The sequence below is a fragment of the Panicum virgatum genome, chromosome 3N (assembly GCF_016808335.1).
Source record: "Panicum virgatum strain AP13 chromosome 3N, P.virgatum_v5, whole genome shotgun sequence".
NCBI lineage: Eukaryota > Viridiplantae > Streptophyta > Magnoliopsida > Poales > Poaceae > Panicum > Panicum virgatum.
The window spans coordinates 59,298,069-59,312,542 of NC_053147.1; the positions used below are offsets into that span (position 1 = coordinate 59,298,069).

Below are 14,474 nucleotides of genomic sequence, written 5' to 3' on the forward strand. Positions count from 1 at the left end.
ACTTTATTTAGTACTCCATATATCTATCGAAACATTTGATGTGATGGTTTTTTTGTGTTTAGAGCGAGAACTAAACAGGACCTGTATGTAGACAATCTCTTGGTCAATCCAGCGAAGGGCTTGGTGCAGGCAGGACACACGAGCCTACACTTTGCAGCTAGCCGGACTCGGACGCCGTGCCGCGTGCTCTGCCGCTCGCTCCTCCCCTCTCTCTCTCCACGCGCCCTTCAGGCGGAAACAGGGAGCGGGGCAGCAGGGTGGATCCGGTTTTCCCTGCCTGCGTCGCGTCGCGCCGTGCCACCCACAAACCACCGCCGCGCCACTTGCACGTTTTGCCTAACAACCAAGCAGTTAACCATATGATTAGGCTCAAACTTTTTTATTATTATTACAGCAGTTGTCCACCTTTACCCTCTCGTTTGGCTCCTTTTGTTGGATGCCGCTAGCAAGTAGCAAGTGGTTTGTTCCTTATTAACCGCGGCGACAGCGACAAGCTAGAGCTAGGCGCCACCTTATAAGGACGCGTCGCTTTTGGATGATGATGTGTTTTACATCATCATTCTCTCCTTACCAAGAAGAAACTTTCGGCATGGAGAGAGACAAAACTCCAAGGGTTTTCTCGCGTCGTCTGATGCCCATGGTGCCGATTTAAACTAGTAAACGCTTAAAAAAATCGCATTGCGCTTATAGAATTTTGAATGATACTAATGTAGCGTAGGATAAGGTCGCAGAGGGATCGGACATTATAATAAAAGAAAAATAAACGAAAATGAAAATAAAAACAAAGGGCTCCGATGTTCCTGCAAGCACCGGAGAAGGAGAGAATGCAGTTAAAGTCTAAAGTAGTACGCACAGCTCATGTGCCAAAACCCAAAAGGACCAAATCCCATCATCACCGGCCACCGGGAACACCAAACCGAAACGGCGAACCACCCCGGAACGCCGAAGCCGGCAGAGCGCTTCACTGGTTTCCACGGCGTCGCCCGCCGCGCCGCCGGATTCCGTGGCCAACCTTGGGCGCGCCCCCTGTATCTGTATCGATCGCCCTTGCGGCCGCGCTGTCCCTGCTTCTTCCCTTTGACTCGCGCCCTCGTCCGTCCCAGCCCAACAACTACTACTACTTGTACTAACGCCGTGTTTAGGTGCAAAAATTTTAGAGTGTAAAATACTATAATACTTTCATTTGTATTTAATAATTATTGTCCCGTCATAAATTAATTAAGCTCATTAGATTCGTCTCGTGATTTACAAATAAATTATGCAATTAATTTTTTATTTCGTGTAGATTTAATATTTCATGCATGCATTGAAAAATTCGATGTGACGGAAAAATTTATAAAGTTTTGGAATTTTAAATGCAAAACAGGCCTGAGAAATTCGTCTCACGAAGAAATTCCTCCGCTGGTAGGCTGCTACCTACTAGTCTGCTGCTACCTACTAGTCTGCTGCTACACCCTCGTCTATATATCCCGCAGCGCGTTCTTGTCCCCTGGACATCTCAGCACCAGCAGCGCAAGCAGCGACCCTTCGTGTTCTTGGAGCTCTCCTTCACATTCGGACCAGCGGCCTCGTGGTCTGTATTGAGTTGGCTGCTGCCGCCTGCGACGGGCTGACAGGAGGAGCTCGAATTCAGGTTGCTGAGTCAAAAGGGTGAGTGAGTGGCTGGCAGCGACCAGCGACATGAACCCATCGCCGTTTTGGGCTATGTTTGGATGAATGCATCAAAACTTTTTCAAAAAAGACGAATGTATGCATGAAGTACTAAACGAAGTTTATTTGCAAAACCTTTTTAGGAATGGGTGTAACTTTTCGAGACGAATCTAATGAGCCAAGTTTCATCATAATTGGCTACAGTGATGCTATAGTAACCGCACTCAATCATCTTCTAATCGTGCGGTCAAAGGCCTCATTAGGTAGAGCAACTGCTACAGTACCACAGTTGTGGAGATAATTTTGTAATTAGACTTTATTTAATACCCCTAATTAGTGGTCAAAACATCATTTCTCTCTCATCAAAACTTTTACACACCTAAACCAAACATGGCCTTGGTTTTGCTTTCGGTTTCGATTTCCTGCGTGTAGATTCTCCGCGTTCTGCTGGTTCTTTTGACATCCTTTTTGACAATTTTGCTCGGTTCCGTTCGTGGTGGAAAACTCCGCCAGCGACTGCCTGGAGAATGTGATGTCACTTGACATTCTTTCTTCACAGTAACATAACATCGCCGTCCTAGATTCAATCGGGATTCCCTCACTTGAAGGAAGTCAGGGAACACTGTAGCGGTGACTTTCAGTGTATTTCCGGCCGCCCGATCTGAGACGGATGACTAAGATTGATTGCTACAGTACCAATGCTGCAGTGTAAAACAGTACCTTTTTGAACAGCGTTCCGTGAACAGTGCCAGCTACAGTGATTTGCGGTAAGGATCACTGTTCATCCAGACTCAGATCACTGTTCATCGTTGTGCCTTCGCTTCTTCGAGTCAGTGAAGATGGACCCTCCTAGATTTGCTTGTATCTCTGCATGCGCTAGATAGCTTGTTGCTATCGCACTTTAGCATCTGACACCATGACGAACAAGAACTACTACAGTACCTGCAGTCTTTCTCTGTTCCTTTTCGAAAGTGATGGATGCTAGCGAGCTTCGTGATCCTGGAGTGCTCTTTCTTGGCCGGTGCTAAACTGCTGATGTTCCTCGCCGCCGCCGCGCCCTTGCAGGATCGGAGCTTCATTTGAGCGGGGCATGTCGGGCCAGGCCGGGAGCGGCGGCGGCGCCGGGCCACCGCCGGCGTCGGCGTTCAGGAGCCCCTCCACGGACGGCAAGCGCCGGAGCACGCGGTTCAAGGACGAGGACGAGTACGTCGAGGTCACGCTCGACGTCCAGGGCGACGGCGACGGCGTCGCCGTGCGCAGCGTCAAGAGCGTCGCCGCCCCGGACGCGCAGGAGGCGGCGCTCCTGGACGGCCCGGCTCCGGCGCCGGCGCCCGGCCCCGGCGGGCTGTCGTCCAAGCTCAGGGCCCTCCGGCGCATCGCGTCGGGGAGCACGCGCGCCGCCGCGGTGCCGCTCTCGGCGCTGCTCCGCGCGGACCGGCCCGCCGCCGGGCTCGACCGGAGCGTCACCGGCGCCGCCAGCGCGCTCCGGGGGCTCCAGTTCCTCAACCAGGCCGCCGTCACCGAGGGCTGGCCCGAGGTCGAGAAGCGCTTCCACCGCCTCGCCGTCGACGGCTTCCTCCTCCGCTCCCGCTTCGGCCCGTGCATCGGTGAGCTGCACGCCTTGCCACCATTCTTTCGATTTCTCCCTCAACTCTGAACAGCTTGGAGTAAAAAAAAAAGAAACAGAGAGATGAACATGTCTGGATTTCTCTCAGTTCATGCTACATCAGCTGTAATGTGCTGAGATGTTCTTGCCCATCTGATGATGGTGCAGGGATGGTTGGATCCGAGGAGTTCGCCGTGCAGATCTTCGACTCCCTTGCGCGGCGAAGAGGGATCACCGCGCAGGTGCTCACCAAGGATCAGCTCCGGGAGTTCTGGGAGCAGCTCTCTGATCCAGGATTCGACGCCAAGCTTCGGACCTTCTTTGACATGTACGGGTTCAGTTTAACTCAAGTCACAGTTTTTTGTACTAGTAAAATGAATTCCGATAAAACCGTCCCAAAATCTACGAAATTTGCATTCAGGCTTGCAAACATTATGTATACTCCCTGAACTTGCTCTGTTCTGAACTTGTTGCAGGGTTGACAAGAATGCTGATGGCCAGATCACTGAAGAGGAGCTCAAAGAGGTAATGAACCAATCAATGAAAATGGATTAATCATTAATGGAAACAAACATCTCGCTATTCGATTAGCTTGATTGATTCAGTCAAGAATCTGAACTCTGAACATTCTGAATTTCTTGCACCATCAGGTCCTCACTCTGACGGCCTCCGCGAACAAGCTGTCCAAGATCCTCGAGCGCGTCGACGAGTACACCGCCATGATCATGGAGGAGCTCGATCCCGACAACCTCGGCTACATTGAGGTCCATAGATATTCTTCCCCTCTCAGTTCTACATCATCCCGTTCGACATGGTTCAGTGCCCTGACATTGTTCGTCTGAAACAAACGAACAAACAAACAGATTGCGAACCTGGAGTCGCTGCTGCTGCAGCCGCCGTCGCAGGCGCAGTCCCGTCTGCTGACGCACAGCTCCAACATCAGCCAGCTGATCAGCCAGAAGCTGGCGCCGGCGCCCGGCCGCAACCCGCTCCGGCGCGCCTCCAGGGGCCTGCTCTACTTCCTGGAGGACAACTGGAAGCGCGTCTGGGTGATGGCGCTGTGGCTGGCCGTCAACGCCGGCCTCTTCGCCTGGAAGTTCGCCGCGTACCGGCGCCACCCGACGTTCGCCGTCATGGGGTACTGCGTCTGCGTCGCCAAGGGCGGCGCCGAGACGACCAAGCTCAACATGGCCCTGATCCTCCTCCCCGTGTGCCGGAACACCATCACCTGGCTCCGGTCCCGGACCCGGCTCGGCGCCGCCGTCCCCTTCAACGACAACATCAACTTCCACAAGGTGGTCGCCGGCGGCGTGGCCGTCGGCGTGGCGCTGCACGCGGTGACGCACCTGACGTGCGACTTCCCGCGGCTGCTGCACGCCAGCGCCGCCGCCTACGAGCCGATGAAGGCCTACTTCGGCCGGCGGCGGATCCCCAACTACTGGTGGTTCGTCAGGGGCGTGGAGGGCGTCACCGGGGTGATCATGGTGGTGCTCATGGCCGTCGCCTACACGCTGGCGCACCCGTGGTTCCGCCGGGGGAAGCTCAGCGAGGGCAACCCGCTGCGGCGGCTCAGCGGCTTCAACATGTTCTGGTACTCCCACCACCTCTTCGTCATCGTCTACGTCGCCTTCGTCGTCCACGGCGTCTGCCTCTACATCAACCGGACCTGGTACAAGCAGACGGTGAGAATTTGCAAATTCAATTCGATCTTCAGGCATTCATTTCTCACCACCAAGTTCATCATCAGTAGCACAAGGCACAACAATCAGATTGGAAAAAAAAAAATTGCAGTTCATGTTTTTTTTTTCCTTCTGACAAGATCGATCTCTATTGAAATGTGAAAAATTCAGACATGGATGTACCTTGCCATCCCCCTCCTGCTGTACGCCGGCGAGCGGCTCCTCCGGGCGCTGAGGTCCCACGGCCTGACCACGGTGAGGATCGAGAAGGTCGCCGTGTACCCGGGGAACGTGATCGCGATCCACATGAGCAAGCCGCACGGGTTCAGCTACAAGAGCGGGCAGTACATCTACGTCAACTGCGGCGAGGTCTCGCCGTTCGAGTGGTAAGCCCGCCGGCCGGCTTCTCGGATCATGGCGCCGTGGACGGATGGATGGTTAATTTCTTGTGCTCAATTCGCCGCGCGCAGGCACCCGTTCACCATCACCTCGGCGCCCGGCGACGACTACCTGAGCATGCACATCCGGTGCCGCGGCGACTGGACGACCAGCTTCCGCGCGCTCTTCTCGCAGGTGTGCCGGGCCCCGGCCGCCGGGCAGAGCGGCCTCCTCCGCGCCGACGACCTGACGTCGCCCGCCGCCGCCGGCGGCGGCAAGCTCCCGAAGCTGCTGATCGACGGGCCCTACGGCGCCCCCGCGCAGGACTACGGCAAGTACGACGTGCTCCTCCTCATCGGGCTCGGCATCGGCGCCACCCCGCTGATCAGCATCGTCAAGGACGTGCTCCACAACGTCCCCGGCGGCGGCGGCGGCGGCGAGCGGCCGTCGCCGCCGTCGTTCCTGACGCGGCGGGTCTACTTCTACTGGTGCACGCGGGAGGAGGGCTCCTTCGAGTGGTTCCGCGGCGTGATGGAGGAGGTGGCGGAGCGCGACGCCGCGCGGGGCGGCGGCGGCGTGGTGGAGCTCCACAACCACTGCACCAGCGTGTACGCGGAGGGCGACGCCCGGTCGGCGCTGCTGGTGATGCTGCAGACGCTGCACCACGCCAAGCGCGGCGTCGACGTCGTGTCCGGGACGCGGGTGCGCACCCACTTCGCGCGGCCCAACTGGCGGGACGTCTTCAAGCGGGTGGCCTGCGCCCACCAGGGCCAGCGCGTGGGCGTCTTCTACTGCGGCGACCAGAAGGTCACGCCGGAGCTCCGCCGCCTGGCGCAGGACTTCTCGCACAAGACCACCACCAAGTTCGTCTTCCACAAGGAGAACTTCTAGCTAGGAACAACTACAAATCAGCAGCAACTGCTGATGATACACAACACAACGCCGTGTATAAGTCGGATTTGGCAGTGTGCTTTTAGTTTTTTTCTTGATTTATTTATTATTGGTATATAAGGACAGTACTACTCACATACAAATATATATCGTGCTTTTTGAAATAAGGAGGATTAGAAGTGCATCTAAATATTGGCTCTATTTATTTGGCTTGTTAGCCAACCAACTAGCAGTACTGTTCTCTCATACTAAATCAACACCAGCTACTAGCCAGTCAGCAGTATTATTCTCTCATAATAAATCAGCAACAGACACCAACCACTGCCAAGCGAACACAGCGGATCATCCTTTTGCACCCCTAGTTTACGGTTATAATAAATGGCCAAACGAGCACGAGCATCATGGTGCAAGCCCAGTGGCATGGTTACTAAGGTCTTGTTTGGCTCCAGGACTTTTTTCAGAAGTCTCTATCACATCAAAAGGAATCTTACTATTTTATAATATTAAATAAAATCTGTTTATAAATGTTTTTTGACAGCTGAGTGCTTTTTCGCGAGACGAATCTAATGAGCCTAATTAATTCATAATTTGCTACAGTGATGCACTTATGGCTAATCATGCACTAATTAGGCTTAAAAGATTCGTCTCGTTGTGTACATCCAAACTGTGTAATTAGTTTTGTTATTTAGTTACATCTTGTGCTTCATATATGTGTTTAAAAAGGAGGTGAAAATTTTTGGGAACTAAACGGCCCCCCAACCAATGTATGGGTCCTCCTCAGGCCGAACATTTTGACCCAAAATCGCAAAAAGCACGATCCAACCCAATCCGAAAAATTATATACATAAAAATTAGGTTTACCTAATCCGATCCCGACTCGATCACCTGCCTTACCGGGCTCGGGCTGAAGAAAAAACCCATGAGCTCCTTTTTGACTTGATCCAACCCGACCCAACGGAAGATTAGATTTAGTCGTTATCGCCCGCTCCCCGCTCAACCCCATCTCACCAACGCCTCGCGCCTGGTCGCCGCAATCCGCCGACCGCTCGGTCGCTCTCCACACCGTTTTGTGCCCGCCCGACCACGACTTGCGTCATGGCGCGACGCGAGCATGGATGGAGAAGGGAGCAGCCGACGGTGGTTAGAAGGGAGTGGAGAGAGGGGTTAAGTGATTTTATACCTAGGATTTGATAAATGGGGGGTGATATGGAGTTGATGGGCTGCTATTTGAACGGGGGCTTTGCATGTCAAGGTAAACTCGTTGCGTGTCGGGCTGGGCACGTGCCAAGGCGTCGGCTTAGTCACGGCACGACACCCATGCATGGCCGGTTCAGGCCCATTAGACCCGATTAATATCGTGCTGGGTCAAAAAGCTGTGCCTTGGGCTGGCCTGTGGGCCTCGGCTGATGGAAACTATATTCACTCTGTTCGTTTAGCTTGTCAGTCAATCAGCCAACAGTGCTTTTCTCTTGTACTAAATTAGCACCAGCCACCAGTAGTTTTCTCTCGTAACAAATTAGCATCAGCTACCAGCCACAGTCACGGTATCGATGATTGATGGGCAAAAGTCATGTATACGTCTCATCTTATTCTTTGTACCCAAGTTCAAATGGGCTTTTAGGGAACATAGGGAGCAAAGTGCTCGTCTCAATTTTGCTTGGCCGCACAGCATGGACTATTGTACCGAAATATTTCTCGCAAACAAGATGTTATTTGGATACAGTCTGATAAAAAGAATCATTGAGCGATGAACCTCACATGTCATGTGTGTATAGTTTTTTAGCTAGTTTTGCCATGGCTACAACCGCGAACATTCTTCCCAGCTTTGGGAGTTTAGAATCTGTTATTCGCCAAAGTTTGGGTTAGCCACAAACAAAGTCTCATTTATCTATCCTGTTCTTGTCATTGTCCCTGTTGTTTGGATGCATTCTAGAGTTTCTAGAATGCGTCTTCTAGGATTCACATGCAGGGCTAAATTAAGTCTATTTGTAAAATCTTTTTTAGGGATAAGTGTAATTTTTTGCGGCGAATTTAATAACGGTAACTAACCGATGATTAGCTATAGTGATGCTATAATAGCCATCTTCTAATCACGCGGTCAAAGACCTCATTAGATTCGTCAGGGTTTCTATCGCAGGATTCTTGAGTTTGCCGGATGATTTCTCCAGCCGGGTGGCGGATTGCACCCGCCTAATCCTAAGTGTAGGATGAGCTTGGGGGCAGTAAAGGAATGCTCGATCTAGATGCGTAAGAACACGGAAGCACACAAGGATTTAGAGTGGTTCGGGCCGCCGAAGCGTAATACCCTACGTCCACTGTGTGATGTATTGCCTGAGCTTGTGTGCAAGCTGGGGGAGGAGCTATGCCTGTCTCTGCATGTGTGAAAACTTGTGGAACCTCTCCCTTTCTACCGTGCGTGTTCTCACTTTTATAAGCCCAAGGGGAGCAGTACACCGAGCGGGACCCCGACAGGTGGGCCCGGCGATGTATTATAAACTACATTTTGGCCTTCAATGCCTCATATCCGGAGATCTTGTCGTCAGCTTCCGTGCGTAGCTTCTGACCAGGGATGGTCTTGAGCTGTCCTGTCGGAGTAGAGTCTAGCCTCTGGAGCCGCGCATCGAGGTCATGATGAAGCGCCGAACTACTGACTCAGTCCGCTGTAGCAGCGTGCACTGTTGCTCCAGTTAGTAGCTGGTCATCATGACTCGTCGCCCACACGCGCGGCGCTGAGACACTGTTGCGTGCCTCGGTAACAGACGAGCCGCCTTGGAAACAGGCGGGCTTACCGTGTTGTCATGTCACGCCTGTCCAACCCGTGAGTGGGTATCCGATGCCCTGCTCTGGCAGCGCACGCCCCAACCACCAGCATTTAATGCGGCAGGAAGGCTGGCTTCAGGCAGAAAACTCGTGCCTGTGGGACACGTGGCGGCACCGGACCCGGGGGTCGGCGGCCACGCCCACAGGGGCACGTGGCGGTTCTGGACCCCTGCCCAAGCGGGGAGCAGAGGTCCGGAGGTCGGCCCTGTGGGACACGTGGCGGCGCCGGACCCTGGGGTCAGCGGCCGCGCGCCACAGTGGCTTGCGAGGTCTCCGGACTCCTACCCAAATAAGGTGCTGGGTCCGGGTCCCTTGACTGGCTCGATGACTTAGGCCTCCTGGAGGTCTGGCTTCCACTTGTAGAGGCACAGGTCCGGCCCGCGGAGGTTCGGGACCTGTCCGCGGGGGTCCGGACCCGTGGTCCGTGGTTGCCGCTCCTGAGCGCCTTCGTCCTTGTCTTGTAGGAGAGGGTACTCCTGTCTGAATGTACCGACAGTGGCCCCCGGGCCCACCTGCGGGTGAGGTATTAACCCGCGGGTGGGGCCAAATCCATGTCGTGGTTGACGCCTGCTCGGACGGACCGCGCCGGTGTTCTCCGCGGGGGAATTCGTCCCCTGCAACGCCAGTAACTGGCGCTGCCGGTCTCTAGGTACTCTGGCCCCCCGTCCTGTACACAACTTAGGACTGGCGTTGAGTAACTTGCCCACGTAGTCCCGGATCCCGTTGGCAGAGGTTCTTTGAGATACGCAGCCAGACCTGTGGAACAGAGCTTAGGAGGCCAGGCCTCAAGCTAGAATGAGGTCCGGACCTCTAGGTACGCAATTCCGGGTACTAGGGCACCTGTTACAGAGTGGTGGAGTGCGCAGGCTTAGGGTACGGAAGCAGGCTAAGCGGCTGCACAGGGCTCCGGACCACCCCCGGGAACAAGCACCTCTGTAGCAGCACCGTCCAAATTAAACCGGCTTAAATGCACTAACCATCATCTTAATACTTAATCAAGTTACTGTGCACTTAAAACGGTGTAACCTGACAGGCTGTCGGGTAAAATCCCGATTAAACTACTGTACTCCAGGATCACAATTGCACTTAGACTCGTACGAAGACGAGCACAGGTGTTACCAGCATATAAAAATCTTCAAATTAATTTACAACACTAGTTTTACATAAAAGTCTTAAATACAAACAACAGAGTTCAAACGCACAGCGAAAGTTTAAAACTGAGTTCGAAATACAATACGATAGCTACGACGACGATAAAAGGTGAGCTCCACATCCTGCCCACCGATGTGGCGCCAACCTGCCCAATCTTCACGGGGAAGACGGGGCCCACTCGACGGTCCAACCTGGAGGAAGCGGCTGTCCAATCCAGGACGCACAGATCTCCTCGAAGTCCGCCGGGACACAACCTGCTCAGAGGGGTTACAACAACAACCCTGAGTATACTAATACTCAGCAAGGCTTACCCGACTCTGGGTATACTTAGCCCATTAACTAGACATGCAAAGCTTTTTGGCTCTGAAGTTCTTTTGCTGAAAAGCTGCTAGAAGTGAATCCTTACTTTCAATATTTTAGCTCCGTTTAGTATACCAAGTATTACTAAGTTCGCCTATTCATCTAAAACACACATGGTAGAACAGATTATCTTTTAGAACAACAAATACAACATTCCATCGCTACCTTTCAATACTTATTTCACTTCTTAAGGTTCTCTTAACCGAGAGAGACGGCGAATCGATCCGATTTAACCTTGCAAGGTGGACCTAACTCACACGACACATGTAAGCCCCGCCGGGCCATGCACGTCAACTGTTCCCACATTACCACAGCATCTGAACTACGCCTGCTAAAACCCAGGTGATGGGCCCCTCGCGGTGAACTCCCGGAGAACCCGGAGGCGGCATCCTATCCAACACCCGCCAACTCCCACGCCCAGCGTAGCATGGCGGAATTCAAATCACCGCTGTAATGTGGTACACAGCTTACCGGTTTCGACTACCTCCTACTTCCGGTATGTGGTTAGTACTGTTCAAACTCGGTCATCAGGGCCAACAACGGTACGGTCCTCAATCGACACAGGCGGGAGTTCATTTTCTCATCTATTCTAACTCACTCCCGCCCGGTCTCCAATTCTTTTTACTCATCAACGCATTTCCAAGCCAAAGCTAAGGGATCAAGATCCTAAACTCGCGAGTGACAGTAATCACTCGACTTCTACCGAAATCCTATTTAGCAAAGCCTTTCTATCGACACCTGCATACTAGTATAGGCCCACGGTACCTAGGGAAAACATGCATACTATGGTTCCATTCAACTCCTAAAACATAAATGCACAATACTTAAATAAACATTGAATAATTTTAAATTATGGTTATGCTCCGGGGCTTGCCTTGCAGGTCAGCGGGGTTAACTAGGTCTGCTGGAGCGTGCTCAACGGCGACCTGCTGCTGCTCTTCTGCTCGTGGCTCCTGGACCGGCTCAACGATCAGCTCGTGGACAGCTTCGTTTGTAGCGTCTACACGAATAAAATATGACATGCAACCGTTAGGACACAGAGCAAAGCATAAGTGTTTACGATGTGAAACCAAAGTTCAAACATTTAGCCTGAAGTGTTTCCTTCAAAAACAACTACTAAAACGACTTAGGTTAGCATGGATTAACAAGAGTTTGCTTTGCATGCACGAAACAAATAACTAACCCTAGCAAGTAAACGAAGTATAAATAGATCTACCCAAAAGCGCATAGAAACAGGCCACGAAACTTTTACAGTGGACTACACATGAAATGAGTAAGCCACTACGAATTTTTCAATAATTTTTAGAGTTATAGAACAAGTGGTACAAAATTAAACTAGTTTTAACACAAACTGAATTTTCATCACAGAAAAAGTGACAATTCACATGAACCAGTATTTTTCCTCTGAAGATCATTATTTTAGAAACCTAACAAAATTGGTTTGGCATTTATCGCATTTTTCTGTGATTTTATACGTAATTATGAACTTCCAGCCGAAAAATAGAATAAAAACACAAATCGGAAAACATAAAGGAGGGCTGACAGCCGGGCCCACTTGACAGTGGCCCAGCCCGCCCCCCCCCACTCCTCTGTTTCGCCCGCACGGGGGGGGGGGAACGCGCGGCCAAGGCGGGCCAACGGCGGCGCGACACCGGCTCCCGCCGGCGGAGTCCGGCCGGCGGAGCGGCGCGGCCCGGTCGCGGCCCGCGGCCCGGTCGCGGCCAGCGCTGGGCGGTGGCGCAGGGCTCGAGCGGGGAGGCGCAGAGGGAGGGGGCTCGGGCGTGCAGCAGCCCGCGACGGCGCCGAGGCAGGGGCGGGGCGGCGCGGGGCCTCCACGCCGGCGGCGGGGGCGGGCGGCGGCGCGGCGGTGCGGTGAGGGCCAGTGGCCCCAGGCGGCCCTAGGGCTCGCGGCGGCGCGGGCGGGCATGCGCAGGAGTGGCCCCGCGGCGTGCGCCGGCGGCGGCGCGCGGCTTGGAGCGGCGGCGCGGCGGCGGCGGCGTTCCGGCCACTGCGGCGCACGGCGGCGGCGGGAGCGGGCGGCGTGAGCCTCAGGGAGGCCAAGAGGCCTAGGGGCGCGCGGTAGGGGGCCGCGGGCAGGAGCAGGGAGCCCCGGCGGCGCGCACGGGCGGCGCCCAGCGCGTTCGCGGCGGCGCAGCGGCCAAACGACGGCGGCGCAGAGTGGATTCGGGTGGGGAAAGCGTCGGAGAGGGATAGGAGGTTGCGATTGAGCTCACCGTGGGTCGATTTTGCACGGAGGAAGGCCGGAAGGGGATCGTCGACGTGAGGGTGAAGCTCGGGGCGGAGCTTGACGGAGGTCGGCGATGGCGAGCGGCGGTCTGAGCTCGATTTCGGCCGGGGTAGAGCACGGCCGCGCTCGTGGAGGGATGGAGGAGCTTCGGGGCGAGGTCGCGAAGCTCGGAGTGCGACGGATTGAGGTGGGGCGGCGAAGGTTGGCCGTAGCGACGAACGACGGCGATGTCGCTCGGTTCTGCTCGCTCGAGCTCGACCTAGCTTAGAGGAAGGAGAATGGGGAACGGAACGGGAAGCTTCGAGGTCGTCTGCGAAGTGAAGAGCGGCGCTCAGACGCGATGGCCGACGCGTGGAAGCTCGCCGCCGTTCACAGTCGCCGGTATGGCGTCGGGGCACAGTGACGAACACAGTGGAGACACTGTTTCTTCGTTAAATGATTTTTGCCCGAGTTTGACCAGTTAAAACTCAATTTTTCATATGGGAACATGAAATTTGGCCAAAATAAAAGTTGTAGAGGAAAAGAAGATCTACAACTTTCGTTTTGGGCGGAAGTTGATTTGGAGCTCGGATCAAGGACAAAAACGAGATCGAACATCGCTAAGTAGATGTTTACTAAGCAAACACGATTAGCGCTAACGACGAATTTGAGGCCATGAATAGCGAGTTAACTCTTGATTAGCGAGACGATTAACACAGGGGTGTTACAACCTCTTCCCCGAAGCTGGCTCCTAAGGACCCGGACCCCCCTCTAGCAGTAAGGGGGGTCCCAATCTGAACCACATGCCGGCCAACTCAATTCGGACACAGGAGTGGGAACCACGCAGGGGTTAGTGCAAACAGAATGCGTAGATTGAAATTGGAATGTATCATCCTTAGAGGCGAACTGAGAATAAACTTTTCCTTTATAACTAGGTGTACATGAGATATGCGATGTAAACCAGAACACGGGTTTATGAGGCCGGAGCTGTCCGGACCTCCGAGCCCCCAGTCTTAGGTACTACGGTACTCGCTCTAGGGAGGTAGAGCATGTAGGCTTAGGGTATGGAACCAGGCCAAGCGGCTACACGGCTCCGGACCTCCCCGGAGGATGAGTATGCTTCCCTGAACCTGGTTCGCAGAGGTCCGGATCCTTCCACGGGGAGGCTCACCGGACTGGACCACACGGAAGTACTACCTAGTTACAAAGGAAAATGTTTTATTCCCTGCTGGGCCTCTAAGGGTAGGACTTACAAAGATGTAGAGTCGGAGGTGTGACCGGAGTCGGCTTATCAATGGAGAGAGCCACCAGAGTCACCTTAGTGCGACCGGAGTGGGCTTAGTGCTACCGGAGTCGGCTTATTCCACCCATACAGCCAATAGCCGAGCGAGTGGAACCATTTGCAGGGTCCGAGCCGGTGTGTGTATTTGCTTGCATGAGTCTGGCATGCTTCGCAGGACTCACCAGCTCAGCTGCATCCTGAAGGCGAAGTTGGCTGGTAAAAGCCACGCCGGAAGGCTTTTCCAACCTGTGTGCGGGATACCTCGAAGGATGACTTCCGCACTCGCCTCCTTGGATCTCTGCGAGCAGCTCGCAGCCCTCCTCCTGGGTGATGCATCGTGTGAATATGCGATTGGCGCCACGGCGGACCGTGTGTCACCTAGCCAACCGCACTATGTACTCAGCGGATACATATCTTCAGGAAGGATCT

At 54.0% G+C, this 14,474-nt stretch overlaps 1 protein-coding gene across 1 annotated transcript; it reads left to right on the forward strand.

Moving 5' to 3' along the window:
* The first annotated feature begins 1,511 nt into the window (after positions 1-1,511).
* On the forward strand, positions 1,512-6,368 carry LOC120666395 (respiratory burst oxidase homolog protein B-like). The gene is made up of 8 exons (XM_039946237.1): positions 1,512-1,650; positions 2,716-3,257; positions 3,425-3,584; positions 3,733-3,781; positions 3,907-4,020; positions 4,120-4,938; positions 5,107-5,321; positions 5,406-6,368. The coding sequence occupies exons 2-8, from the start codon at positions 2,741-2,743 to the stop codon at positions 6,202-6,204; spliced, it is 2,673 nt and encodes an 890-aa protein (XP_039802171.1). The 5' UTR covers positions 1,512-1,650; positions 2,716-2,740; the 3' UTR covers positions 6,205-6,368.
* The last annotated feature ends 8,106 nt before the right edge of the window (positions 6,369-14,474 follow it).